Source organism: Galdieria sulphuraria (genome assembly GCF_000341285.1).
Source record: "Galdieria sulphuraria unplaced genomic scaffold scaf_30, whole genome shotgun sequence".
In the NCBI taxonomy this organism is placed as follows: Eukaryota; Rhodophyta; class Bangiophyceae; order Galdieriales; family Galdieriaceae; genus Galdieria; species Galdieria sulphuraria.
This window is the reverse complement of record NW_005178445.1, coordinates 70,941-93,375: the sequence shown is the minus strand read 5'-3', so window position 1 is coordinate 93,375 and position 22,435 is coordinate 70,941. Positions and strand designations below refer to the sequence as shown.

The 22,435-nt window shown below is 38.6% G+C and overlaps 15 protein-coding genes across 16 annotated transcripts; 9 read left to right on the top strand and 6 right to left on the bottom strand.

Moving 5' to 3' along the window:
* Positions 1 to 4: 4 nt before the first annotated feature.
* Gasu_36490 (N-carbamoylputrescine amidase) lies at positions 5 to 1,495 on the bottom strand. The gene is made up of 9 exons (XM_005705374.1): positions 1,379 to 1,495; positions 1,240 to 1,322; positions 1,114 to 1,194; positions 1,020 to 1,057; positions 886 to 968; positions 732 to 835; positions 618 to 680; positions 343 to 566; positions 5 to 272 (listed from the first exon to the last, which is right to left on the bottom strand). Exons 1-9 carry the CDS (start codon positions 1,488 to 1,490, stop codon positions 143 to 145), a joined length of 918 nt encoding a protein of 305 aa, XP_005705431.1. The 5' UTR covers positions 1,491 to 1,495; the 3' UTR covers positions 5 to 142.
* Positions 1,496 to 1,499: 4 nt separating this feature from the next.
* On the bottom strand, positions 1,500 to 3,235 carry Gasu_36480 (uncharacterized protein). Its single transcript, XM_005705373.1, has 4 exons — positions 2,232 to 3,235; positions 2,151 to 2,185; positions 1,659 to 2,095; positions 1,500 to 1,614 (listed from the first exon to the last, which is right to left on the bottom strand). The coding sequence occupies exons 1-4, from the start codon at positions 2,556 to 2,558 to the stop codon at positions 1,562 to 1,564; spliced, it is 852 nt and encodes a 283-aa protein (XP_005705430.1). The 5' UTR covers positions 2,559 to 3,235; the 3' UTR covers positions 1,500 to 1,561.
* A 10-nt stretch (positions 3,236 to 3,245) lies between these two features.
* On the top strand, positions 3,246 to 4,490 carry Gasu_36470 (myb domain-containing transcription factor). Its single transcript, XM_005705372.1, has 2 exons — positions 3,246 to 3,493; positions 3,547 to 4,490. Exons 1-2 carry the CDS (start codon positions 3,363 to 3,365, stop codon positions 4,298 to 4,300), a joined length of 885 nt encoding a protein of 294 aa, XP_005705429.1. The 5' UTR covers positions 3,246 to 3,362; the 3' UTR covers positions 4,301 to 4,490.
* Positions 4,491 to 4,655: 165 nt separating this feature from the next.
* Positions 4,656 to 7,100, top strand: Gasu_36460 (glutamate dehydrogenase (NAD(P)+)). 2 transcript variants are annotated; one of them, XM_005705371.1, is made up of 13 exons: positions 4,656 to 5,019; positions 5,070 to 5,181; positions 5,235 to 5,341; positions 5,395 to 5,538; positions 5,596 to 5,837; positions 5,890 to 6,013; positions 6,073 to 6,226; positions 6,291 to 6,359; positions 6,410 to 6,452; positions 6,505 to 6,664; positions 6,714 to 6,782; positions 6,835 to 6,888; positions 6,946 to 7,100. In XM_005705371.1, exons 1-13 carry the CDS (start codon positions 4,762 to 4,764, stop codon positions 6,973 to 6,975), a joined length of 1,566 nt encoding a protein of 521 aa, XP_005705428.1. In that variant the 5' UTR covers positions 4,656 to 4,761; the 3' UTR covers positions 6,976 to 7,100. The 2 variants fall into 2 exon arrangements, with proteins under 2 accessions (XP_005705428.1, XP_005705427.1); XM_005705370.1 differs by having other exon boundaries at positions 6,835 to 7,100.
* A 15-nt stretch (positions 7,101 to 7,115) lies between these two features.
* On the top strand, positions 7,116 to 7,991 carry Gasu_36450 (charged multivesicular body protein 1). The gene is made up of 4 exons (XM_005705369.1): positions 7,116 to 7,161; positions 7,213 to 7,310; positions 7,371 to 7,456; positions 7,512 to 7,991. Exons 1-4 carry the CDS (start codon positions 7,134 to 7,136, stop codon positions 7,918 to 7,920), a joined length of 621 nt encoding a protein of 206 aa, XP_005705426.1. The 5' UTR covers positions 7,116 to 7,133; the 3' UTR covers positions 7,921 to 7,991.
* Positions 7,992 to 7,994: 3 nt separating this feature from the next.
* On the bottom strand, positions 7,995 to 9,435 carry Gasu_36440 (nucleic acid binding protein). Its single transcript, XM_005705368.1, has one exon. The coding sequence runs from the start codon at positions 9,386 to 9,388 to the stop codon at positions 8,054 to 8,056; it is 1,335 nt and encodes a 444-aa protein (XP_005705425.1). The 5' UTR covers positions 9,389 to 9,435; the 3' UTR covers positions 7,995 to 8,053.
* Positions 9,436 to 10,124: 689 nt separating this feature from the next.
* Positions 10,125 to 11,615, bottom strand: Gasu_36430 (L-asparaginase). The gene is made up of 8 exons (XM_005705367.1): positions 11,484 to 11,615; positions 11,394 to 11,429; positions 11,213 to 11,332; positions 11,048 to 11,157; positions 10,837 to 10,993; positions 10,660 to 10,779; positions 10,486 to 10,610; positions 10,125 to 10,437 (listed from the first exon to the last, which is right to left on the bottom strand). Exons 1-8 carry the CDS (start codon positions 11,572 to 11,574, stop codon positions 10,249 to 10,251), a joined length of 948 nt encoding a protein of 315 aa, XP_005705424.1. The 5' UTR covers positions 11,575 to 11,615; the 3' UTR covers positions 10,125 to 10,248.
* Positions 11,616 to 12,595: 980 nt separating this feature from the next.
* On the top strand, positions 12,596 to 14,095 carry Gasu_36420 (amino acid transporter, AAAP family). Its single transcript, XM_005705366.1, has one exon. The coding sequence runs from the start codon at positions 12,620 to 12,622 to the stop codon at positions 14,039 to 14,041; it is 1,422 nt and encodes a 473-aa protein (XP_005705423.1). The 5' UTR covers positions 12,596 to 12,619; the 3' UTR covers positions 14,042 to 14,095.
* Positions 14,096 to 14,105: 10 nt separating this feature from the next.
* Gasu_36410 (phenylalanine-4-hydroxylase) lies at positions 14,106 to 15,820 on the top strand. The gene is made up of 2 exons (XM_005705365.1): positions 14,106 to 14,660; positions 14,712 to 15,820. Exons 1-2 carry the CDS (start codon positions 14,139 to 14,141, stop codon positions 15,678 to 15,680), a joined length of 1,491 nt encoding a protein of 496 aa, XP_005705422.1. The 5' UTR covers positions 14,106 to 14,138; the 3' UTR covers positions 15,681 to 15,820.
* A 5-nt stretch (positions 15,821 to 15,825) lies between these two features.
* Gasu_36400 (uncharacterized protein) lies at positions 15,826 to 16,260 on the top strand. Its single transcript, XM_005705364.1, has 3 exons — positions 15,826 to 15,903; positions 15,953 to 16,016; positions 16,068 to 16,260. The coding sequence occupies exons 1-3, from the start codon at positions 15,839 to 15,841 to the stop codon at positions 16,137 to 16,139; spliced, it is 201 nt and encodes a 66-aa protein (XP_005705421.1). The 5' UTR covers positions 15,826 to 15,838; the 3' UTR covers positions 16,140 to 16,260.
* Positions 16,261 to 16,274: 14 nt separating this feature from the next.
* On the bottom strand, positions 16,275 to 17,755 carry Gasu_36390 (tryptophan 2,3-dioxygenase). The gene has a single exon (XM_005705363.1). The coding sequence runs from the start codon at positions 17,607 to 17,609 to the stop codon at positions 16,308 to 16,310; it is 1,302 nt and encodes a 433-aa protein (XP_005705420.1). The 5' UTR covers positions 17,610 to 17,755; the 3' UTR covers positions 16,275 to 16,307.
* A 100-nt stretch (positions 17,756 to 17,855) lies between these two features.
* Gasu_36380 (60S ribosomal protein L17e) lies at positions 17,856 to 18,710 on the top strand. The gene is made up of 3 exons (XM_005705362.1): positions 17,856 to 17,988; positions 18,037 to 18,458; positions 18,515 to 18,710. Exons 1-3 carry the CDS (start codon positions 17,949 to 17,951, stop codon positions 18,611 to 18,613), a joined length of 561 nt encoding a protein of 186 aa, XP_005705419.1. The 5' UTR covers positions 17,856 to 17,948; the 3' UTR covers positions 18,614 to 18,710.
* A 45-nt stretch (positions 18,711 to 18,755) lies between these two features.
* Gasu_36370 (uncharacterized protein) lies at positions 18,756 to 19,870 on the top strand. Its single transcript, XM_005705361.1, has 2 exons — positions 18,756 to 18,961; positions 19,020 to 19,870. Exons 1-2 carry the CDS (start codon positions 18,798 to 18,800, stop codon positions 19,774 to 19,776), a joined length of 921 nt encoding a protein of 306 aa, XP_005705418.1. The 5' UTR covers positions 18,756 to 18,797; the 3' UTR covers positions 19,777 to 19,870.
* A 38-nt stretch (positions 19,871 to 19,908) lies between these two features.
* Positions 19,909 to 21,415, bottom strand: Gasu_36360 (uncharacterized protein). The gene has a single exon (XM_005705360.1). The coding sequence runs from the start codon at positions 21,406 to 21,408 to the stop codon at positions 19,948 to 19,950; it is 1,461 nt and encodes a 486-aa protein (XP_005705417.1). The 5' UTR covers positions 21,409 to 21,415; the 3' UTR covers positions 19,909 to 19,947.
* A 10-nt stretch (positions 21,416 to 21,425) lies between these two features.
* On the top strand, positions 21,426 to 22,430 carry Gasu_36350 (transducin family protein / WD-40 repeat family protein). Its single transcript, XM_005705359.1, has one exon. The coding sequence runs from the start codon at positions 21,441 to 21,443 to the stop codon at positions 22,389 to 22,391; it is 951 nt and encodes a 316-aa protein (XP_005705416.1). The 5' UTR covers positions 21,426 to 21,440; the 3' UTR covers positions 22,392 to 22,430.
* Positions 22,431 to 22,435: the final 5 nt, after the last annotated feature.

Here is a 22,435-nt window from a genome sequence, read left to right as displayed (position 1 = left end):
GTTTCGTGTACACAGTACAGCCGCATTGTATACAGAATATTGTAACTTGTCCAAATAAGTGAGCAACTGGTGAATAGCACTTTGTCGTTTTTCCTTCCATGACATTTTGTGTTGATGGGCAACAACGAAAAATCGCTTCTTTTTATATATTCTGTCCATCGCGCGTTCCTAACAAGGCATACAAATCGGGTCTTCTATCACGGAATAAACCCCACGCGGCTCTCTGCTTACGAATAGCAGCTAAATCAAATGCATAACAAATAAAAGTTTCACTATTCATCCACGCACAATAAATATATATATTCATCATCCACATTTAGCGAGAGTCTATCTACAATTTACCTCGATGAGTCTGCTTGTATCTTGATCTCTCCAGTTGCATCGACAATCAAACTGGAACCATAAAATGTGATATGTGAACGATGATCGGTATATTGAGTATACTCCACGCCTACTCGATTGGAAGCTACCAAAGGTATCATATTGGCTGCAGCATGACCTTGCATAGTTCGTTGCCAATGACCACGCGAGTCCAATCGGCTATCTTGTGGTTCCGAACCAATAGCCTTGATAGGATATCAACTCTTCTTCATATCAACAATATTCACAATACCAACCGTCGGATAGAATAAAATATCTGCTCCAAGCAATGCCATAATTCGAGCACATTCAGGAAACCACTAGAAGAAAAGTTTACAACGATCATAATACTACTCAAAGCACCATTCAACCTGATCCCAACAAATACCAACTCCTATAACACCATAGAGAGTTGAAAAACAACGAAATCCTGTATCACCAGGTGAAAAGAAAAACTTTTCATAATAGCCAGGACCTATCCCTTTCTATAGAAGAATCTATCACATAAAAGAACAATACTCTTACTTTCAGGAATATGCGACTTGCGGTATACACCAAGACACGAACCATCCGCATCAAAAATTATCACCGAATTATAAAATACTTGACTATACACACTGCTGGGTCAATAATAATAAAAACTATGAGACCAAACTCACTTGCAGCGTTCAAAAAAACTAACAGGAAGTACTACTCTCTGAGGTATTCACAATGAATACGGAGAGTGATATGACTGATCGCAACTCAACTTACCAACTCTTTAGCTAGTGACTGAAACTCAGAAAGAAAAGAATCGTCTACTTGGTTGAGAGAAACTGCCAACGAAAAATATTCCTGTAAAAGTTCAACACAACAACTTGACAACGCATTTGTACATACTTCACAAGGTTCTTGACAAAAGTATAGCGTTGAAAAAAGTTCTTGTAATAATATAATGTTAGCACCAGCACTTGCAGCTTCTCCTACAACAAGATTCGGCCGTAAACACTGCGTTAAGAAATGTCTATCAACAACATACGGATGAAACGCTTGGCTTTCGCAATGTTCTCTTTCGTATTATTCGAACATGAAAACTGTATGGCTGCAACTACAACGGAACCAGTTGCTTGTTGAACAGTCGTCTTTTCCATCAATGGTCGTTTCAACACAAATGCTTTATTCAATAATCCAAAACCACACTATGAACAATGTGAATGAAATTCTACAGAGCAACTCCACATAAAATGGAAAATAAGGATATAGCACAGTCCAAACCTACGGAATCAATGATACAGTCTTTGATTGTATGAAATACGCACCTAAAGTAGCCCAAAAAATGGCTCCGGTGTGACAAGTACAATTATAGCCTTGAAAGGAACTCAACACAGAATATAATTCTCCTGTAGAAGGACACTGATTGGCATTCACAGATAACAAACTATTTGCGTCATTTACAACACAAGCCACTGAGAGAGCCAATAGAGCAGCAAAAACAGGCAGATAGATTTGTCTCGTACGCTTTTTGTTTAAACGACCGACTCCTCCCGCCCAAACAAAAGCAGCAACTATTCCCAAACTACCAACTGTTAATCTTAACCCACTGTTCTTAACAGGCCAACCTCCTTTGGTATAATGAATAGGAACTTGCTGAAATTGGAACTGAAAAGCTGGGGGAAAAGATACAGATGAAGGAACTTGTATTCCTGTCTTCACTGAACAAATGCTTGGCTGTTCTCCCAAAGCAGTGGCTGTCCACCTGGAAAAATCACTTGTTAGTTTTCGACAAGCAATATCGCTCTTTCGGTTCATACCAAGCACTCCAAACCAGTACACAAGTACAAAGAAACTACAACAGAGTTATTGTAAACCAAGAAGCTCAACCAAGTACCAACCGTCAGGGTTACAAATAAACTAGAAAAAACTTCGTCCTTCCATCGAACCAATTCTTTCGTTCTACCATTTTCCTCATTGTTTTGTACACTTGTATAATCGTTAGGAAAACTTTGTCCTACTACAGGACTGCGTACTGTGACGTTTTGGTTCAAAGGGTTGGGTTTTTCAACCACTGAAGTAGTATTCTGTGGAATTTTTAAACGAAGACTGTTCCTCCCTAGGTTCTGTTGGTTAAGACCTGATTGGTTTGAGTAGTAAGTATCTGAGAAACTTTCGGCGGGAGCACTTGGTTCAAAAGCAGGGTAGGCTTGATAGTTGGAATACATTCAACAATACGTGACTGATAAGAAAAATGAAATTGATGAAGACAGCACATCACATCCTCCTCTCAACATGGAAAAGGACATTTGGATCTTCAGATCCACTGGAGAAAAGCTAATACAGAGCTCTAAGAACAATGAACATGAAACTTTTTTGTGGTATTCATTTCTTTGCACACAATATTCCGAGTGAATATAGACACTAAACAGTCAGGGTGTCAGACACTCCCCTCTATGTATAAAAGAAAAAGAGTGAATGTTTAACTTTAGTGGTTCCTATAATTATTATTATTTCAAACCAAAAGATTGTAACCATATAAGTGACTACAGAAAACCATTCTTTAGCCAATATTCAACAACGAAGAAACAGTTTCAACCCCAAACTATCAACTCTCTCTCCCTTTCTTTATTTGACATAACAATTTGCCTGGAGGAACTATTGTCTTGTATCCAACTCACCACCTTGACAAAAAGTTCTCTCTCTCTCTCTCTCACACACACACACACACACATCATAGTCCAGAATGTTCTCTTTTGTGTAAAAGAAACCACCCCAATAAGACACGCGCCACGTTCTACTGTCTCACATGAACAAATGACATCAGCCCCCACTTGTAATCAGATCGGCGTCTGTTGCATCTTTTGAGTAAATCACTTGTGAATGGCACGCATCCATTCTATTGGAATCCTCAAAATGAAATCAAAGGAATCAGATTGGCCATGGATCGAAGCCATTGTTTCTTTCCGTTTGGCAACCTACTTACTTTTCCATTTGGCGGCTTGTGGAACTTTTGGTGAAAGACACTTCGTATGAGTAGATATTGGACTGTAGAAGAACATGAAAGATTCTTGGAAGCTAGAAGGATATATGGCAGAAAGGATACAAAGTCCATTGCAGAATATGTCGGTACTAGAACGGTGACCCAAGTAAGAACTCATACGTACGTTTGAAAGTTTTAAGCACGACCAGGTTGATTCTGAAACTCTTTTCTAGTCAAAAATATGAAAGAAGATTGGAATTGGCAAGAAGAACAGGTGGTCCAGGTTTTCGAGTCCGGTCAAAAAGGAACAGCGAACAACGAGGTTGGAAGAATAAATATCCAAATAAGATCACAATAAGGATGGAACAGGATAGTTCTGTGAGTTCTACTAGTAGCAACGTTTCTGTGACCAGGAATAGTATAGAATTTGCCCGTTGTCATATGGATACACAGAGTCCATACTCCGTTCAACAAACATATATGTACTCGGAACGCAATCCTTCGGATGCAGATCCCTTTGAGCTCGTTGATTCGGATTTGTACAGCGATTATTTGAGTTTTCCAAACCAATCAGGTGAAGCAGCGAACAACAATGCAGCTACAGATACTTCTACAAGACCATGGGATGACTCAGGCAAGAATATTTGTCCTTATAGTGCAAGTGTGCACGAACTCTATTCGAATCTTCCATTTTGGCAAAATGTAATAGCCAAGTCCTCTTGGAGGTTACATCGAGCCAAAACACCTTGGGAAGGTTTGGGGTTTGAAAGGGAAGGATTTGTAGAAAGTTCGAACGATGTTGATAATAATGATGGGTTGTGTAAAGATGAAAATGTATTGGACGTTGACAACATTGAAAGTACCGAAGATTTGGAGACTGCATTGATGGAATATTTTCAAAGGAAACCTGGTTTTACTTCATTGAATGAGGCAGACACATTTCCATTGCTACAGTCGAGTAGTAGTCCATCTTCTTTTAGAATGTGAGGATTCAAGAGTACATGTAACATGGTTATTATAGATGTGTCGGGTATTGGAACAAGTTTTTATTGGCTCTTTGACCTTGTAAAGAATATTTGGTTTGTCTTGTCATCTATCATTCTTTATCCACATATATGTGTTTAGACGGTATAATAACAGTGATGTAAAGTGGATTTCGAGTTGATTTATCTATCCTCTTTTGAAAAAGTTTCATGAAATAGCTTTACAATTATACAGTCTTTTCTTGGAAATCCCCCCAATAGCTTTTCTTTCTTTAAGAATTACCAACAAAGGCTGAGAATTCATAAAGAGAAGAGAGCCATTTGGTTATGAATAGGAGTTAAGGAGGGCTCCAATCTTCTCTCATTTTGTCCACGTTATTTGAAAAGGGCGTCCCATGGAAAAGCATTCTCGACGCAATTTGACAAGAATAGAATATTTGATATTGTAGAGTTGGGTGAATAAAGATGAAAATAGTATCCTATGCGAGGCAATTATTGTTTTCAAAGCCTACTACGTTTTCAAAGAGAACTTTTGCCTCCACAACACAACCCTCTAAGGAAGAAACCAATGGAGTGGAAGAAATGGTAGGTACTCTTTTGGATTTCTTTGTTGAAAGTCGTTGTTACGGTTTTTGGAAGACTTTTTTACAAAGTGTTTCCTATTTTTACGATCGAGCTGCTCAGCTGACTGATTTTCCTAAAGAAATGCTGCACTATATAAAGGTATGAAACAGGAGACTTTCTTTTTGTTGGAAGACTTTATCATTGGGCAGACTTGCAAATCCGTCATACAAGTTAACTTTCCCATCGAGAAGAGAGATGGAACTGTGGAAATGATCCGTGCCTACCGTGCTCATCATAGTGAACATCGTTTGCCTACCAAAGGTGAAGGTGTATTGTTCTCAGAATAAGCAATCAACTCATAGTGAACGCAATAGGAGGCATCCGATTTGCAGACAATGTGACGGAAGATGAGGTCAAGGCACTTTCAGCATTGATGACTTTTAAGTGTGCTGTTGTTGATGTACCCTTTGGTGGAGCCAAGGTTTGTACAAACTTGAACCTTATGAACTATAAAGTTTATAAAAAGTTCTGTAGGGAGGAGTGGTTATCGATTCAAAGAAATATGGCAACTACGAACTGGAAAAAATTACTCGTCGTTATACTGCAGAACTGATCAAGCGAAACGCTATTGGCCCAGCAACCGATGTGCCAGCTCCTGATTATGGTACCAATGCAAAGGCAAGTTATCCTTATAATTAGTCTTACATGCGATACATGACTTTTGGTTTCTATTAGATAATGGCTTGGATCAAAGATACTTATATGGCTTTGCGTCCAGCAGATATCGATGGTGTTGGTTGTACTACAGGAAAGCCAGTACAACAAGGAGGTATTCGAGGCAGAGAATCGGCAACTGGTTTAGGTGTCTATTTTGGTATTCGAGAGTTTGTTTCCAATTCAGCCCTTATGAATCAGCTTGAGTTGAAACCTGGTGTTGAAGGAAAGAGAGTAATTGTTCAAGGTTTGGGAAATGTTGGGTAAGCTGTTGCTGATTGAAGATAAGATGAGAATAATATCAAAGCCATATAGTTATTGGGCTTGTCATTTCTTGCGAAAGTATGGAGCAAAGGTTGTCGGTGTTGCTGAATACAATGGCGGCATCGTGAATGAAGAGGGAATCAACACAGAAGATTTAAAGAAATATCTTTCCAAAGTGAGCAATATTCAATTGCATATTTAATAGAATACTAATATATCTCATGTTTATGGTAGCATGATACATTCAAAGGTTTCTCTGGTGGTCGTTTTGTTTCGAATCCTGCAGAGCTTCTCGAACTTGACTGCGACATTCTAATCCCAGCTGCCCTCGAAGGGGTTATCAATCAAAGCAATATGAAAAATATTAAAGCACCGATAATTGCCGAAGGTAGTTATTGTTTTTGCTCTCTTTTAGTGTTATTTATATACGTCTATGAACTTGATGACTTTAGCTGCAAATGGTCCAGTTACTGCCGGTGCTGACGAATACTTGTCCAACAGGGGTCATTTGATCATTCCAGGTAATAAAAAGATGCTCAACTATATGAAAATTTTGATGCATGTGTTTTAGACTTGCTTTTGAATGCTGGTGGTGTCACAGTATCCTACTTTGAGTAAGATTGTAGTGAATGTGCATATTCTGATATTCACATGTATCATGATTAGGTGGATTAAGAACTTGGCTAAAATGCGTTTTGGACGAATGACTCGTCGTTTCGAAGAGAGTTCAATGAGAACTGTTAGCGATGTTCTAGAAAGACATGGAATTGTGTTGACAGAGGGAGAAAAGAAGCTTTTGGTGGTTGGAGCTGATGAAGAATTATTGGTATGTTGATAATTCCATATACTATTCTAATTGTAACCTTTTTGAACAGGTACAATCTGGTTTAGAAGATACAATGGTAGTTGCAGCACAAGAGTTGGTTAATATTGCAAAGGAGAAAGTAAGATGGATGCTTTCATACTCATCTTTTGAACTAATTCTTGTTCATCAAGAATGTTACTCATCGAGTGGCTGCCTATTACGATGCAATACATAAAATTACGGGAGTAAGCGGTCCATTGCTTATTGCCTTGTGTTTCGATACTTACCCTTTTTCTTTTTAGGACTACAAACATGCTGGTATTTTCCCATGATTATTGTTTGGTACCCAAGTTGTGTTGGATTTGTTTGCAAAATGTTCAAATAAACTTTGTTAGAATATTTTTTTGGTTCAAAACAAAATAGAAACTTGGTCTTGATTGGGACATTCCCTTGTTTTCCCCCCAAAGGGAAGAAAATTTTGGAGAACAAGATGGGACTTGCTGGCTCCAAACTAGAAGGTAACTTTGAGTTGTTTTCTTTCAAGTTGCCAACTAGTTGAGTTGTTTTAGACCAAATATTAGAACTTCGACTTGCGGAAAAACAGTTGGGTAGAGCTGCAAAAAAGTGTCAAAAGAATATTCAAGTGGAGAAAAGAAAGTGCAAAGAGGTATCGTTGACAAGTGATGGAAGTTGTCTATTCTTGGGCACTTAAATTATCTTCTAAAAGGCCTTGGAAAAAGGGAACCATGACGGTGCCAGAATATTTGCGGAAAACGCTATAAGAAATGAAAAACAATCGTTGGCCTATTTTAGGTAACGTTGAATTGCCTATTCCTTTCATACTATATTTCTTTTCACTGTTCCAAAGGCTACAGTCTCGTGTGGATGCGGTGGTTTCCAAGTTGGAAGCTCATCATAAGATGCAGACGACTACCAACAGTATCCGAGATATCACTGTGAGTTTGGATAAGGCGCTTCAATCCATGAACATCGAAAAAATATCACAAGTGATGGACAAATTCGAGAGTCAATTCGAAGATATCGATTTACGAGCACAATATGTTGATGGAGCTATTTCACAAACTACGGCATTAGCAACGCCTAGTGACCAAGTGGATGCATTGTTACAAAAGGTTGCGGACGAAAATGGTTTAGAATTGGCTGACACGTTGGATGGTTTGATACCGATCAATCAACTTTCTGGAGAGAAACAAAAACAGCTTCAACGTCCTGATGACTTGGAAGCAAGATTTGCAGCTTTGAGTTCGCAAAAGTAACCCTTCGTTGTTGCCACTCGAGAGTATAATAGACTCAATATTTTGTTGTTGATAAAGTTTTTCTTCCATACATCCTCGAAAACTTATTTCCTATCCATCACAACAATGAGTAGTAATAATAGCTGAAAAAATTCTATTCGTATGGTAAGCGAGTTATGGTGAATACGTTTTTAGCTCCCGTCAACCGATGCCAACGACCCAATCGATGTTCTTGACCTTGTACGGAAGCCAATACTCTCTTCGAAGAACCAAACTGCAAACCATTCACATATCCAGGTGCATCTATATAATTTACAAATTCCAGCAAGTTTTCCGTACACTTCCAAAGCATAATACGTCCATCAGCCGAACCTGAAGCCACCAAATCACTACGAACAATGGAAGCAACAGATGAAACCCATAAAGGTGAGGAAGAAATTGGATTGGGATGTACATCTCGCTTTCTTCTGTTCTCATCATGAGCGTCATGAATGTATAAAACCGGTTTCCTTTTCAAACGACTCCACAAAGCAAGAGAACCATCTTCTGAGCCAGAAATAAAATGACTACTGGTTACAAAAGTTACACAGTCAATGGATGCATTATGACCTCTAAATATAAGCTGTGAATCTTCGTTTACTTTCCAAAGCCGAAGAGTACGATCACTACCACCAGTTAGTGCCAACCCAGAAGCTACGGAACTGATACCGGCTACTGATGCCTCATGACCGAATAAAGTGTCCACATAGAGAAAATTGGATAGACTCCAAACTTTCACACTCCTATCCGCAGAACAAGAATACAAATCTGAAGAGTTTGGAGCATATACAACTCCAGTAACCGCATTCCGATGGCCTTTCATAGAAGTTACCAAGTGTCTCTTGCTTCGAAGATCCCAAACTTTGATATATTTGTCTGCACCACCGGAAAAAGCTAACCTTCCATCCTCTCCTATGCAGCAACAAAGCACGTGACCATGGTGTCCTTTCGAAACGTCCGGACTATCACCAGACCGAATACCTAAGAAACTGTGCACTCTTTTGTTCTTCTCCACATCGAAAACATTGACCGACTGGTCCTTTGAACCTACAACAGCAACTCTTTCATCACTTGATAAGGCCATACACGTTGGGCTCAATCTACTGCAGCGAACTCGTTGCGAGATAAAACCACGTGAGTGATACTCGTGAACGTCATCAGCAATCCGAAAAAAATTCGCTCCTTTCGACTCTAAGGCTTCTTGAATAAGTTTCGACTCTGTCTCGTCAGCACTGCTTCCTTCATCCTCTGACAAAGTCACGCTTTCATTCACCTCCAGTCTAGGGTCGTGCGAGTGAGATAGACCTATAGCATTTTCTGCTCGTTCTAGACGCTTCCTTTCGGTTTTGCTCACATATTCTTCTTCGCTATCAGATTCTTCTGAAAGTAAAAAGTCGTCAACATCGTTGTCGTTTTCGTCCAACGGCGGTTCCCTCTCTCGTTTCACCATTACATAGACGTAAAGATGTTGGGTATCATCAGAACCTACCACGGGCCAATTCACGATACCCAAGGAACATCTACATTTCCACTTTGACTCTAACGATTACTAAAAGAACTGAGCCAAAATAGTCAATAGAAAATGTGTGAAAAGGATATCTGAAATTGAACTCCTACAGCAATCCATCAGAAAATACTCTAATAAACAAATGAAAGCAAAATTGCAAAGTAGGTTCGAAAAATAGAGGCGAAGCAAATACAAAATATGAAATTAAAATTCAAAGAGTGTGCTCGTATGAAAACGTAATGTTTACAGACTTTGAAGAACATATGATTTAAAGTAAGCTTTGAAAAAAATAAAAAGCAGTAAGGGTTACTTAAAAAAAGAATAATACGACAAAGAAAAAAAACAAACTTGACAGTGTAAAAATTTAACAAAGCAAAAAGTATCGAAGAATGATCCGATGTGTCGAACAGAAAAGCCAATTATAAATAATATAGGTGAAAAAATACAATTTATATACAATAAATTTTTTTCATATTAAACAATTATGGAGGAAGATTAGCAAAGGTTAAAAGACCATGCAAAAGCGGGATACTTTCTTTAATTTATTCCACACAGCCAAGTTAATTAATTGTTTCAATTTGAATTTAAGAAGAACGAGTAAAAAACGAAAATTAATCACTCTATAAAAAATTATTTGTATCGTTCTTAATATAGTAGCTCCATTTTACAAGTGTAAGATTAAAATTAATCAAAAAAAATTAACAAAGTTAGCTAAACTGCGTCACTCAAAAAACATTTTTTATTGAACAACAAAAGGCTTTCAGTTTTGTTTTCAAAACTTTTAGCAACTTCAATTTCCGTAGTCAAATATCATGCCATATTTTAAATCCCCTTGTGCCAGAAGAATCTGCAAATGCGTGAAACATTCCGAGAGAATTAAAATCAACGACAATTTCAGCTGTTGGAGATACGGCAATAATACCACCATCGTCAGGTTTTAAACGGTTATGTACCAACTCGTATACTGCATCTTTTAAACTCAGTTTACCTACCTAAAACAAAAATTTGATTTATCCGAAAATAATTATTGTCATTCGAACCTCCATTGCTGCAGAGACAAAGCCTGCAGCATTGTTTCTTAGAAATTCTTCACCGTGTCCCGTACAACTGAAAGCACCACTGTTGTTGGATGCATAGCTACCTGCACCAATAACGGGAGTGTCGCCTGCATTTTTGATTGGTTTACTGTTTAATTCATTATATAACAAGCCTACCAATACGACCTGACCATTTTCTCGTTTTACCACCGGTTGAGGTCGCACAAGCAACGTTGCCATAAATATCACAAGCTACTGCACCTACCGTACCCTTCTCACCACCACCTGATCCCGGTTCTAAATAGCAATTACGAGATGAGTATTTTCATGAGATTCCATCTACATCCTTGTTACCCTTATAAGGAAACGCGTTGTATGAATGGTCAATGAGATTTGACTGGTTGGCAGCCATTGCTTCTTGAAATTGTTTCATTCTTCGCTCCGTAATAAAGTAAGAGTTGGAAACTCTTTCAATCGCTTGCGGAAACTTGTCTGCAAACTTCTCAGCAGCCTATTGCAGGTAAGTATCCTAAAATGGTTTACAACTAGTGCTCAAATTTCCTACCTCAAATCCCAGAAATATGTGCGGTGTCTCCTGCATAACAAGACGAGCAAGCTTCACAGGATTTTTCACAGTCTTTAAACCACACACTGCACCACATCTCAAATCCTTGCCTGAACCGCGTTTCAGAATTTGATTCAGATCCACCAAAGGAAAACAGTTTCTCACCTTCCATAACGCTAGCTTCCAGTTCTGCCACACCATCTTCCGTAAGAACCGAACCACGGCCAGCGTTGAAGAGTTCATTATCTTCCAGTGATTCAACAGCATCAACCACTGCCTCAAGAGCTAAATCAAGGCAAACTTTGTCAGACAATGCAGGTAAAAAATTTCCGGTTAAATATCGTACCACTACCCTTGGATGCCAGTCGTTTTATTCCACAATCTGAAAATATACTAGTAAACGAGTTGAAGAATGAATACAACGATGAAAGCTTACTCAAGGCAGAGTCGAGACCTTCTACATAAGGTAAAGTGTCAATACTTTTCGAAACCACTCCAGCACCACCATGTACGGCAACAGCCCACATTTTTACAAAATCCTTGAACGATCCGTCCTGTAGACGTTCGCGAGTTTGACCGTTGGGTTCCACACGGTATATGGACCCCTGATTGCAAAAGTCTATCTCTTATTCCGCTCGAAAATTCTGTTAAACAGTCTTGTAAAGTATTTATGTGCAGTCAAGTTAGCTGTAAGGATTATTTTAATTTTGTTGTTCAGCGACGCTAGTTTTCGACAAGTGAGTTTCTCCTCTTCTTCGTTCTCTTAAAAGTAGTGGACTAGAATAGAACTTGTAAGAGATTATTAAGGTAGATTGGACATGGTGCAAAATGACTAATTGAATACAAGTCGTTTAAGTGAAATAAAGAGGAAGAGATGAAAGAAAAATAACTCAGTTTTACGCTTTAGGTGTCTCAAAATTAACAAAGCAAATGTTCATTCAAGGAAGACTAGTTGTGCTGTTACTTCAAGTTGTACCTAGCCCTACGAAATATCTTTCCAAACTGTATAGTGCATTCATTTTGTTTTATTTCCTATCTTTTCTTATGAAGTGTGCCTATTTTTTGTTACTGGTCGAAAAGAGAATTTGAGAAATTGGCTTGCGTACACATAGAAGCAGTGAAGTTACCCAAGTTTCATAAGACGGCAGAAATAAAAATAACTATCGGGTGTTTGGAGAAACAGACACACAAGTCTTATTGTCATACACGGTTTTTTGTCTATCGAATCTTGAATTCTTCATTTTCCAAGTACAAGGGAGGCATTTAAGGGAAAACTTCAAAAGTATCGTGAATGCGCATGTTGGAAGCGAGTTCCAGCAAGTTCCGGAACTCTTCTATCTGACAGAATTCTAGCTTTGACATCGGACCTATGAAACGGCCTTGGAAGCTGCCGATGAAATTGGCCGAGTCAACTTCCAACGCGTTGCTTCCACTCAATTACTTCTTATTGGTCAGATGAACGTAGTCCAAGGGCATAGTGCAATTTTTTAAGCAGCAGTCGCTCATCGTCACATGTTAAATTTGTCGTTGAAAAGGGCAATCTGTAGTTGTCAAAGTTTTTTCTGATTAGCAATGGAATACGTCAAGAACAAACCGGTTGAATCTATTGACGTTGATGAACAGCAGAATGACATAGACTCTGGAAGAACCTCATTCGAGAAGAGCTTTGAGGAAGCTATGAAAGAATCGTTTGATTTGAGTGGAAGGCGTTCTTCTTCCTATGACCCTAATGATCCTGATAAGGAATATGTTCCACCCCGAAAGTTAGGCTGGTTTATGTTATTTTTCCTGATGTGTGGATATATGGTTGGTGTTGGTGTTTTATCTATTCCAAGTGCATTTGAAACACTTGGTTGGGTTGGTGGAGTGTTTGTATTGACTTCAGCTTATCTCATTACTACGGCCACGGGATACTTTTTATATTATATGGCTAAGAGATATCCCACAGTTCGGAGTTATGCCGCGATGAGTAGGAGATTATGGGGAAAGCCTGCAATGTATTTCACTGCAACTATTGCCTACTCATATTTCTTTGGTCTTGTGACATCTGACTTATTGACTGCAACTTTGACTTGGAAGAATATGTTGAATAAGTATCATATATGTACTGTTGTATTTTTTGTCATTTCTTATGCCATGATTTGGATCACTGGACAAGCGAGAAGTCTTTTTGAGGTATCTTACATAGTTCTTATTGCTATTCTTTTCATATTGGTACCTATTGTTATTGTTTGTGCAAAGTCTCCTTCCATTGGTAACGGTTTGGGTAAGACCTATGCGACTTCAGATACTTCATTTTATCAAGGTCTTACAGCCAGCATGGATATTATATTTGCTTTTACTGGTCATATGATTTATTTTGAGTTTATGGCAGAATTGAAAAATGTGGATGACTTTCGTATTTCGTTGTGGCTTTCTCAGACTTTTAGTTATGCCTGTTATTTGACATTGGCAGCAGTTGCCTACTATTATTTAGGACATACTGGAAAGATGGAAAGCCCTGTGACGCTTGTTATCAAACATGGTCCTATACACTATGTGAATGACGTATTTTTGGTTATTCATGTGACTATTACTTGTACTATTGCGGGTAATGTGTTAAGTCGTGTAGTTCAATGGACTTTTCAGCCTTTGTTGGTTGGAGGTTTGCGCAAGTTTAAAGATACTGGCGTGGCTAATCGTTTATGGTGGTTCCTCTGGACTGGAGTTACTTATGGAGCTTCCTTTGTAGTCGCAGGTCTCATTCCTTTCTTTTCATCTTTCATTGGAATTATGACTTCTTTGTTCTCCTCCTTTTTAACTTTTATGGTTCCTAGTGCTTATTATTTTTGGGAGTTTTGGCATGAAACACGTTGGTATCAAAAGATGCTTCCTTTGTTATGTTTTGTGGTTGGTTTTCTTATTCTTACGCTTGGAAGCTATGGCACTTTTAGAAGTTTGGTAGTTGCTATAGAACATTCAGGGAAGCCGTTTAGTTGTCATCGGAAATATTAAAATGTTGAAATGCACATATACTTTATGATTGAAAATAAAAACTTGTGTGAAATTCAACTTGTCTCATAGACATTCCACGTTATTTGACTTGTGAAATATGTCGTCGAATGTGTGGAAAAGTCTTTTTTATTCTTATCCATGGAGAAGTCGTTTTTTATCACCAACCAACAGAATATCCAAAAGATATCTTTCAGTGGAAGCAAACACTCCGACTCGTTTTTCAGGCAGCAACACCCTTGGAAGAATATCTTTGGTCGTTCGAGTACCCAACACTCCTGGCTCACTTACACAACCACTTGCTGTTCTTGGAAAGTACCAAGTTAACTTGAGTAGAATTGAATCTCGCCCAACCACAGAAGTGAAACAGCCAGATGCTTCTTATGATATTTTTGTCAATATTTCTGAAGAAACGAGTCCAGTAGTGACAAGTGGCAGTCTTGTGGATAGAATAAAGAAAGCTGTGGAAGAATTGACCAGTCAAGGTATTAAAGTGACTGTACTTGGTGAGGGATTTGAAGACATGACACAAAGTGTTGGAGAGGTGTCCACTTTGAGCGGGATTCCTTGGTTTCCTAGAAAGATGAGAGATTTAGATGCCTTTTCTTCTCGAACTCTAGAAGTAAGTAGCACAATTGTTAGTTGTAACGAGTTATTCAAATGAATAATATAGTTTGGAGCTGAGCTGGATGCCGACCATCCTGGGTTTCATGATAAAGCATATCGAGAGAGGAGACAGTCGATTACAGAAAATGCGAAACAGTATGGCTATGGACAACCTCTTCCTCATGTCACTTATTCAGAAAAGGAGTTGAAGACTTGGAATACGGTATATACGGAACTAACCAAGTTATATCCTACGCATGCTTGTAAACAATATCGATATATATTCCCTTTGTTGGAAAAGAACTGTGGATATTCTCCTCATCAGATTCCACAGTTGCAAGATGTTTCTGAGTTTCTTAGGGAATGCACAGGTTTTCGATTAAGACCTGTGATGGGTTTGTTGTCTCCTCGAGATTTCTTAAATGGTTTAGCATTCCGAGTCTTTCATTCGACACAATACATAAGACACCATTCAAAGCCGTTGTATACTCCAGAACCGGATGTATGTCATGAGTTATTGGGCCATGCTCCTATGTTGGCTGATCCAGATTTTGCAGAATTCTCTCATCAGATAGGTTTGGCATCACTCGGTGCTTCAGATGAGGATATTGATCGTTTGGCAAGATGTTATTGGTTTTCAGTAGAATTTGGTTTGTTGAAGGAAGATGGACAAGTGAAAGCATACGGAGCTGGTTTGCTGTCATCATTTGGTGAGTTACAATATGCTCTGGGTAATGAACCACAGTTATTGCCTTGGGACCCATTTGTTGCCTCTCAACAACCTTATCCTATTACTCAATATCAACCAGTATACTTTGTGGCAGATAGCTTTTCTTCAGCAACTGATAAGTTTCTCAAGTTTGCTGAAACAATATCAAGACCATTTTCAGTTTGGTACAATCCCTATTCTCAAACTATCGAAATAATTGACTCGATTCAAAAAATTATGAAAATAGCAGGTCAAACGAAACAATCATGTTCACTCGTTACCGAAGCACTTAGAAGATTAGAGACAAGAGTTGGTCATGCTTCATAAAGTGGTATTGTTTCTTTCATTTCACAAAATGGAAAAAGATTCATGAAAGTGTCATGGTCAACGTGATTGGTAAACTTATTTTGTTATCGTTGTTGAAGAAGGTTTCCATATTTGTGGTAGCCAAAACATATGGATTTCCACGTCTATATCGTCGTCTTATGGAATGTAACCGACGTCTCATAAAAAATGAACCCACGAGAAAGCGAGTTAGAGACCAAGTACAGTAAGTGGTTCGTTTGTGTCTTTTTCATCTTTACCCACAGTGAAAATAGATATTTGTTTCGACTGCCTAGAAGATGGATGCAACTCGTACAAAACAAGTTGCACGGATCGACGGTGATACAAGTTTCTTTTGAAAGAGATAGAGATGTGAAAGTTGTTGTATAGGGACTTGGAATAGTGAGTGGTGGTTTTAGTCTTGATACCCAGTCATCGGTGCATAAGGAAAATAGTGAATAACAACTTGGATGACTATCCTTTTTTTTTGTACCTACATAGTGATGACCCAAAAGAGAATTCAAAGTAGTGAATATAAACGAGTGGATGCGGTGTATTTTCGGTGAAGAATTTCTTATACCAATCAACTACAGCTTTAAAAGACAGAATGAACTGAGAAAAGACAACATCTTACAAGTCATCCAAAGACTCACCACTCCCACCTCTATCAAAAAATGTCCTATCTAGTTTTTCCATTCGATGGTAGTAAGTAAGTTGTTCTCGAAGTTCTGATGGTAACTCTGGCAATAAACGACGAGGAATCAACAAAGTAGAAACATTGGCAAGGTCTCCAAATACTCGATATCGATCCACAGTAGAACGAAGATAAGCATGTCCTACAGAACCTCCTGTTCCTACTTTTCCACCAATCATTCTGCGAACCATTTGTGCATGTCTATAACGCCAAAGATTGAGCTTGTCTTCTACATCGACAACTGCTCGAAGAATCAAGGCAGGAGTATGCAACATGGGCTCATCTTCATACAACATGATCAACAGAGCTGCACCAGTTGCCCTAAAACCTAATCTTCGCTGACCACTTTGTATCAAATGCTCATGAGTTGCTCTATCATAAGCACTTTGGAATGCCTTTTTTGTACGTTCCAATTCTCTCAATGCCTTTTCCTTATCTTCTCCTTCATAATGTTGCTCAATGATGGACTCATCCACTTGTAACATTCTATCAGTTGCTTCTTTATAACTTTGCGAAAAATTATATCCACGGAATTCTCTAAAAGGTAGCAACTGTAACCATTTTTCAACCACTTCAAAAAGACAAGGCGCTCGTTCTGCTTCGTGAATCATTTGCTTATGTTCATCTCGTAGAGAGTTGAACCATCCTTCATTGGGTCTCATCTGATTCCTGATCCCCAATTTTTCTTCAAATAAACGGAACTGAAAACTTTGAAAGCCAGAAGCAGGAAACAAATAGTCTCTAAAGTCCAGAAATTCTTGTGGTGTGATGGTTTGGATAACTTCTATTTGTCTAATCATGACGTCTTCTATTTCCTTTATTCGGTTCAGTCGATGAAGTACGAGTGCCAGTCGTTTATCACAGAATACTTCTATAGAAGATAGTATTTCGATGATGGAGTCGAGTTCGATCAATATTTGCTTAAACCACAGTTCAAATACTTGATGGACTATGATAAACAGTGTTTCGTCGTGTGCTTTGTCATCCGCACGTTCTGTAACAGGAGCTTGACAAGACAGTAGGTTGTCCAACTGTAAATAGTCCGAATAATATTGTGGTTCACAAGTGTGACGTATATATTGTTGAGTACGTTGGGACCTAGCAACATTGTTTCTGGTGGTAATATCACTACAAAAGGGGCCATTGGCTATATTTCTTTCTTCGTTGGTATCTAGAGCAGCACTCATTGGCCACTCTATTTTGGTATAACCGTTAGCAGTATGAGTATTTTCAGCCATGAGTCTATTTTATGGAAAAGACACAAAAGCCACAAGTACGTAGGAATGGATTAGGAAGAAAAGAATGCGACAGGAAGAAGGGCCGAGAAGAAAAGATCTCCAACTCAAAAGTGATTCTAGTGAATTCCTAAAGAAAACCTCTTTTTTTTGAGCAGTATAAACTTTATTGTTTTGTACGCAATATTGCACTTTGTTTACTTGTTTCGTTGTGTATGGTTTTCAAGTTTTTCAGCTTGGATCATAAGCACCCTCATTTCCCTTCCTTTCTCTTTTCCATTTCGCCGTCGTTGGTCTTTTTGTAGTAAGGATTTTGAGAGGAGGATTGTTAAGAAGAGGACGATGACCAGATATTCAAAGCAACCAGATAATCCTACTAAAAGTAAGTGTTTTCCGGATCCTTTGTTGTGTTCTATTTACTTTTTCAAAGCTTGCAAAGCGCGTGCTTCCGATATTCGAGTGCACTTTAAAAACACACGAGAGACGGGACGTGCGTTAAAGGGCATGAGTTTACAAAGAGCAAAGACTTATTTGAAAAATGTGATCGAAAAGAAAGAGATAGTTCCCTTTGTACGATATCGTTATGGTGTTGGCAGAAAAGCTCAAGCTAAACAACACGGATTTCCTAACGGAAGATGGCCTAAGAAGAGTGCTTTGGTGTTTTTGGACTTGTTGAAAAATGCAGAGTCTAATGCGGAAGTGAAAGGATTGAATGTTGATGCGCTTTATATCTCCCATCTTCAAGTGAATCAGGCTATCAAAGGTAGAAGAAGAACTTATCGTGCTCATGGTAGAGTCAATCCGTTCATGTCTCATCCTTGTCACATTGAAATATTTTTGACCGAGAAAGAGGTGAGTGTAGCAGTAAGTAGAGGAGGAAGGTAGTGCAGTTTTTGACTTTTAACTAGGAAAAAGTACCTCGTAGTAAAACTTCCGTTGTAGCCAGTGGAAAGAAAGGTACTAGAGGAGTACGACGTCAAGCATTGACTAGCAGTGGTAGTATCTAAATATATAAAAGAATGGTACAATTCATTTCCTCGGTATTCATATATATATATATTTATATAGAAATTGCTCTTTTTGTCAGCAAGATTTCCCATCCCCAGTTTGGTTATCAGTCGACTGGGACACGTCATATCTTTCAAGTATTCCCATTGGCCGTTGCGTTCTCACAAGGATTTCTTGAAAGCCATGTTTGCCGACTTTCACTCGTTGTATCAGTTCCTACATGATAATGGATACTATCATACCGCTATTGTTTTCGAAAAAGAACATCGTCTATTTGGACATCCATTTTCGGAACCAAAAGAAGAAATAAATGAACCTCAAGACTTTTCGTTGTGTACATCCTGCAGGTAAATAGAGAGAGATATATGTAAACTACAAAGAGGGATGACCATCTTTCATTCATAGAAGTAATGTGGAATCTTCCAAAAAAAGCTCTGTTGGTAGTTCTGTACAAGAAGTGTTGAAGCATGAAAGTACAAATGCAGTAACTCATAGAATCTGCAAGAGATGTAGTCATCATACCCATATATGGGATCAACATGGCAGCCTTTGGCATCAGAAACGTTCCAGTAACATGGAAAAAGGGTCAAGTCCCTATAAGACAGGACGTTGTAGATCATTTCGTAAAGGAAAGAATTTCAAGTCCTTATCGTTTCCTTTAGAGACAACATTTCAAGATGCTGGAAAGCGGTTATTGGAAAGAGTCAATCGTTGGCCTTGTTCTAGTCGAGACCAAAAGTCATCAACTTTACAAACTGCTATAGAACAAAAGGCATCCCATAGTGTCTCAGGTGAAAATGAAATGGCATTGTTGTTTCAACAAGGACGAGTAGATATGAATTCTCATACTTGTAAACAATGGGATAAGAGCGATTCCTTTCACTCACTGCATCAATCTTCTTGTTCAGTTGGTCCTTGTAGTGAAAAGGAACATTCTCAAATGGAATCCAATATGGTTGATAATCATTTTCAAACTATTTCTTTACTTAGTGACTCCCCTTTGGATGATTCCTTCATGACATTCCCTTTATATGATGATAGTACTTCTTCCGTTCTTGAACAATCGACAGATGACATCGAAGCCAATCATTTCGTAAAAAATTTCTCGAATATTTTTGACGATTTGTTTTCCTTACAAGCCGATGAGAAGGAGAAGGAATAGAAATCACTTCATATTATTGTCTTGTCGTTGCGATTGGATCACTAAGAGAGAGATTCTGCTGTGTATTGTGTGCATTGTGTGTATGTGTGTGTGTTTGAGAGAGAGAGAGAGAGAGCAATAAGTTTGAGTATTGTTAACTTGTTACCATTTATTGTTGACAGACTATGGTACTTACTTGTGTCCATATAAATCCCAACCATTCGTTCCTAATATTTCTATTGAATATATTCTTCCAGGTGATAGTTGCTGTAAAACATAAACAACTCCATCAATCTCAGGTGCATCAAAATAAGCTCGTCCTTTAGAATATCCCTGTTCCACTTTGTCGATGAGCACATTTATCTTCTTTCCAACCCATTTCATAGCAAATGATTCCTGAATGGACTGCTGTAAGGAAACCAACTCATCCTTTCTGGCTTGCTTTACTTCATCAGGAACATGACCATCCATGGAATAAGCACTAGTATTTTCTTCCAAACTATAAGTAAAGAATCCAGCTCGAGAAAATCCCAACTCCTTAATAAACCTAACCAGTTCCTGATGATCTTTTTCCGTTTCTCCTGGAAACCCACAAATAAAAGTACTTCTTAAACATAATTCTGGAATATTCTGCTTCAATTGATATAAAAGTTGACGAGTATATTGACTGTTGGGTCTATTCATTCTTGTTAGAATTCCATCGGATGCATGTTGCAGAGGAATATCGATATACTTCACTACTTGAGGAATTTCTGCTATAGCTCGTATGAGAGCTGGTGAAAAATAAGAAGGATAACAATACAACAGACGAATCCATTTCAATGAAGATAGGTTGGCCAATTCATATAAAAGATCAGCCAATCTCCTTTGGTCTTGATTACCAAAGTCCATACCGTACTGATTGGTATCTTCAGCAATGATATTGAGTTCACAAACCCCTCCTTCAACCAACATCTTTGCTTCCTCTATGACACTTTGAAAAGGTTTTGAGCGAAATCTTCCTCGAAAACTCGGAATACTACAAAAAGAGCATTCATGATTGCAACCTTCTGCTACCCTTAAATAGGCACTATGTTTGGGTGTTAATGGGTGACGAATGTATTCTGTCTGAAAAGGAACGGTAGCTTTTCCCACTTGAACACGACTAGCTTCTTGTTGGGAGAATATTTGGTTCAACGTTTGAGCTACATTAGCATAACTTTCAAACCCTACGACTGCGTCAACTTGTGGTATTTGTGCAGCCAATTCTTCAGCGTATCGTTGTGCCAAACAGCCTGTTACAATAACTCCTTTCAGGTGTTTCTTTTTCCAATCCAACGCCTGGAAAATAAAACTCAAAGACTCTCTCTTAGCATCCTCTATGAAACCACAAGTATTGATAATCACAGCGTCTGCTTTTTCCATTTTCTCAACAATTTGGAAGCCTTTCCTTTTCAAGTTTCCTAATAACACTTCTGCATCAACTGTGTTTTTCGGACAGCCCAACGAAACCAAAGCAACTTTTCTTTTGTGGGTTCCTCCTTGTACATGGTTCATAACTAAGTGATACTTGTTTGGACATGGACGTAACTTTGAAAGTTGCTTTCGACAAGTTGAGTCATGGGCCTTGTTCTTCACTGGAGGAGGAACAAGACAAGAGAGAAACAATTGCATCGAGGAAAATAATAATAGCAGAGTGAGGCTGGATGATGATGGATGAGGAAGAAGAGATTAGTGTTGTTCAAGATATGGCTTATGACTATAGCGGAAAGAGGTTAGCTACTGTTTCTATCGATAGAGAAATATGTATATGGAATAAGAAAGATGATTGGCAACGTACTTATCAGTGGAAAGCACACGAAGGTCCTTTATTTGGTGTGAGTTGGGCACATCCTTGTTTCGGAAATATTCTCGCAACAGGCTCTTATGACAAAAGAGTTATTATTTGGGAAGAGCCAGAAGCCTCGTCTTCCTATTCTTCCTCTTCGATGGATAAAAGTACAAAAGGGTGGACTGCGTTGGCACATTTGGTGGACGCTAGAGATGAAGTGAGACAAGTTCAGTTTGCTCCACCACACTTGGGTTTGTTATTGGCTTCAGGCTCTGCTGATGGTTATGTACGTATATATACTTGTATAGATGAAGCAGATCTTCATCAATGGCCTTTGTTGACAGAATTGGATATGGATTCTCCAGTAGTTGGTATGAGTTGGAATCCATCAGTAGATAGCATTCCTTTGATAGTAGTAGCTTCCCATAAGGATTGTCGTGTATGGAGTATGGACAATGATACTCGTCGTTGGACAGATTGGCATTTGTTTAGGACTAGTGAATCAGATACTGCCGACCTTTCAGCAGTAGCTTGGGCACCTCATGTGGGACGCAGTTTTGAACGAATTGCGTTGGGTTGTGAAGATGGTTCGATACTTTTGTTTCAGTTTCCACGTATCCAACAAGGAAATAAAACAAATGGACATGAAATGCAGCCAATCTGTAGGTTGAATCACGGAAATGAAAGAATTGTTCGACTGCAGTGGAATATGGTGGGTAGTATTTTAGCTTCTTCAGCAAGTGATCGAATGGTTCGTTTATGGAAAGCTTTACCTCAAGATGGGACTCGATGGAACTGTTTTGATGTGGTCCATTTGAATGAATAACCATTTTGAATGGTCTCCACCATCATGTCTCAAAGGAAACCTCA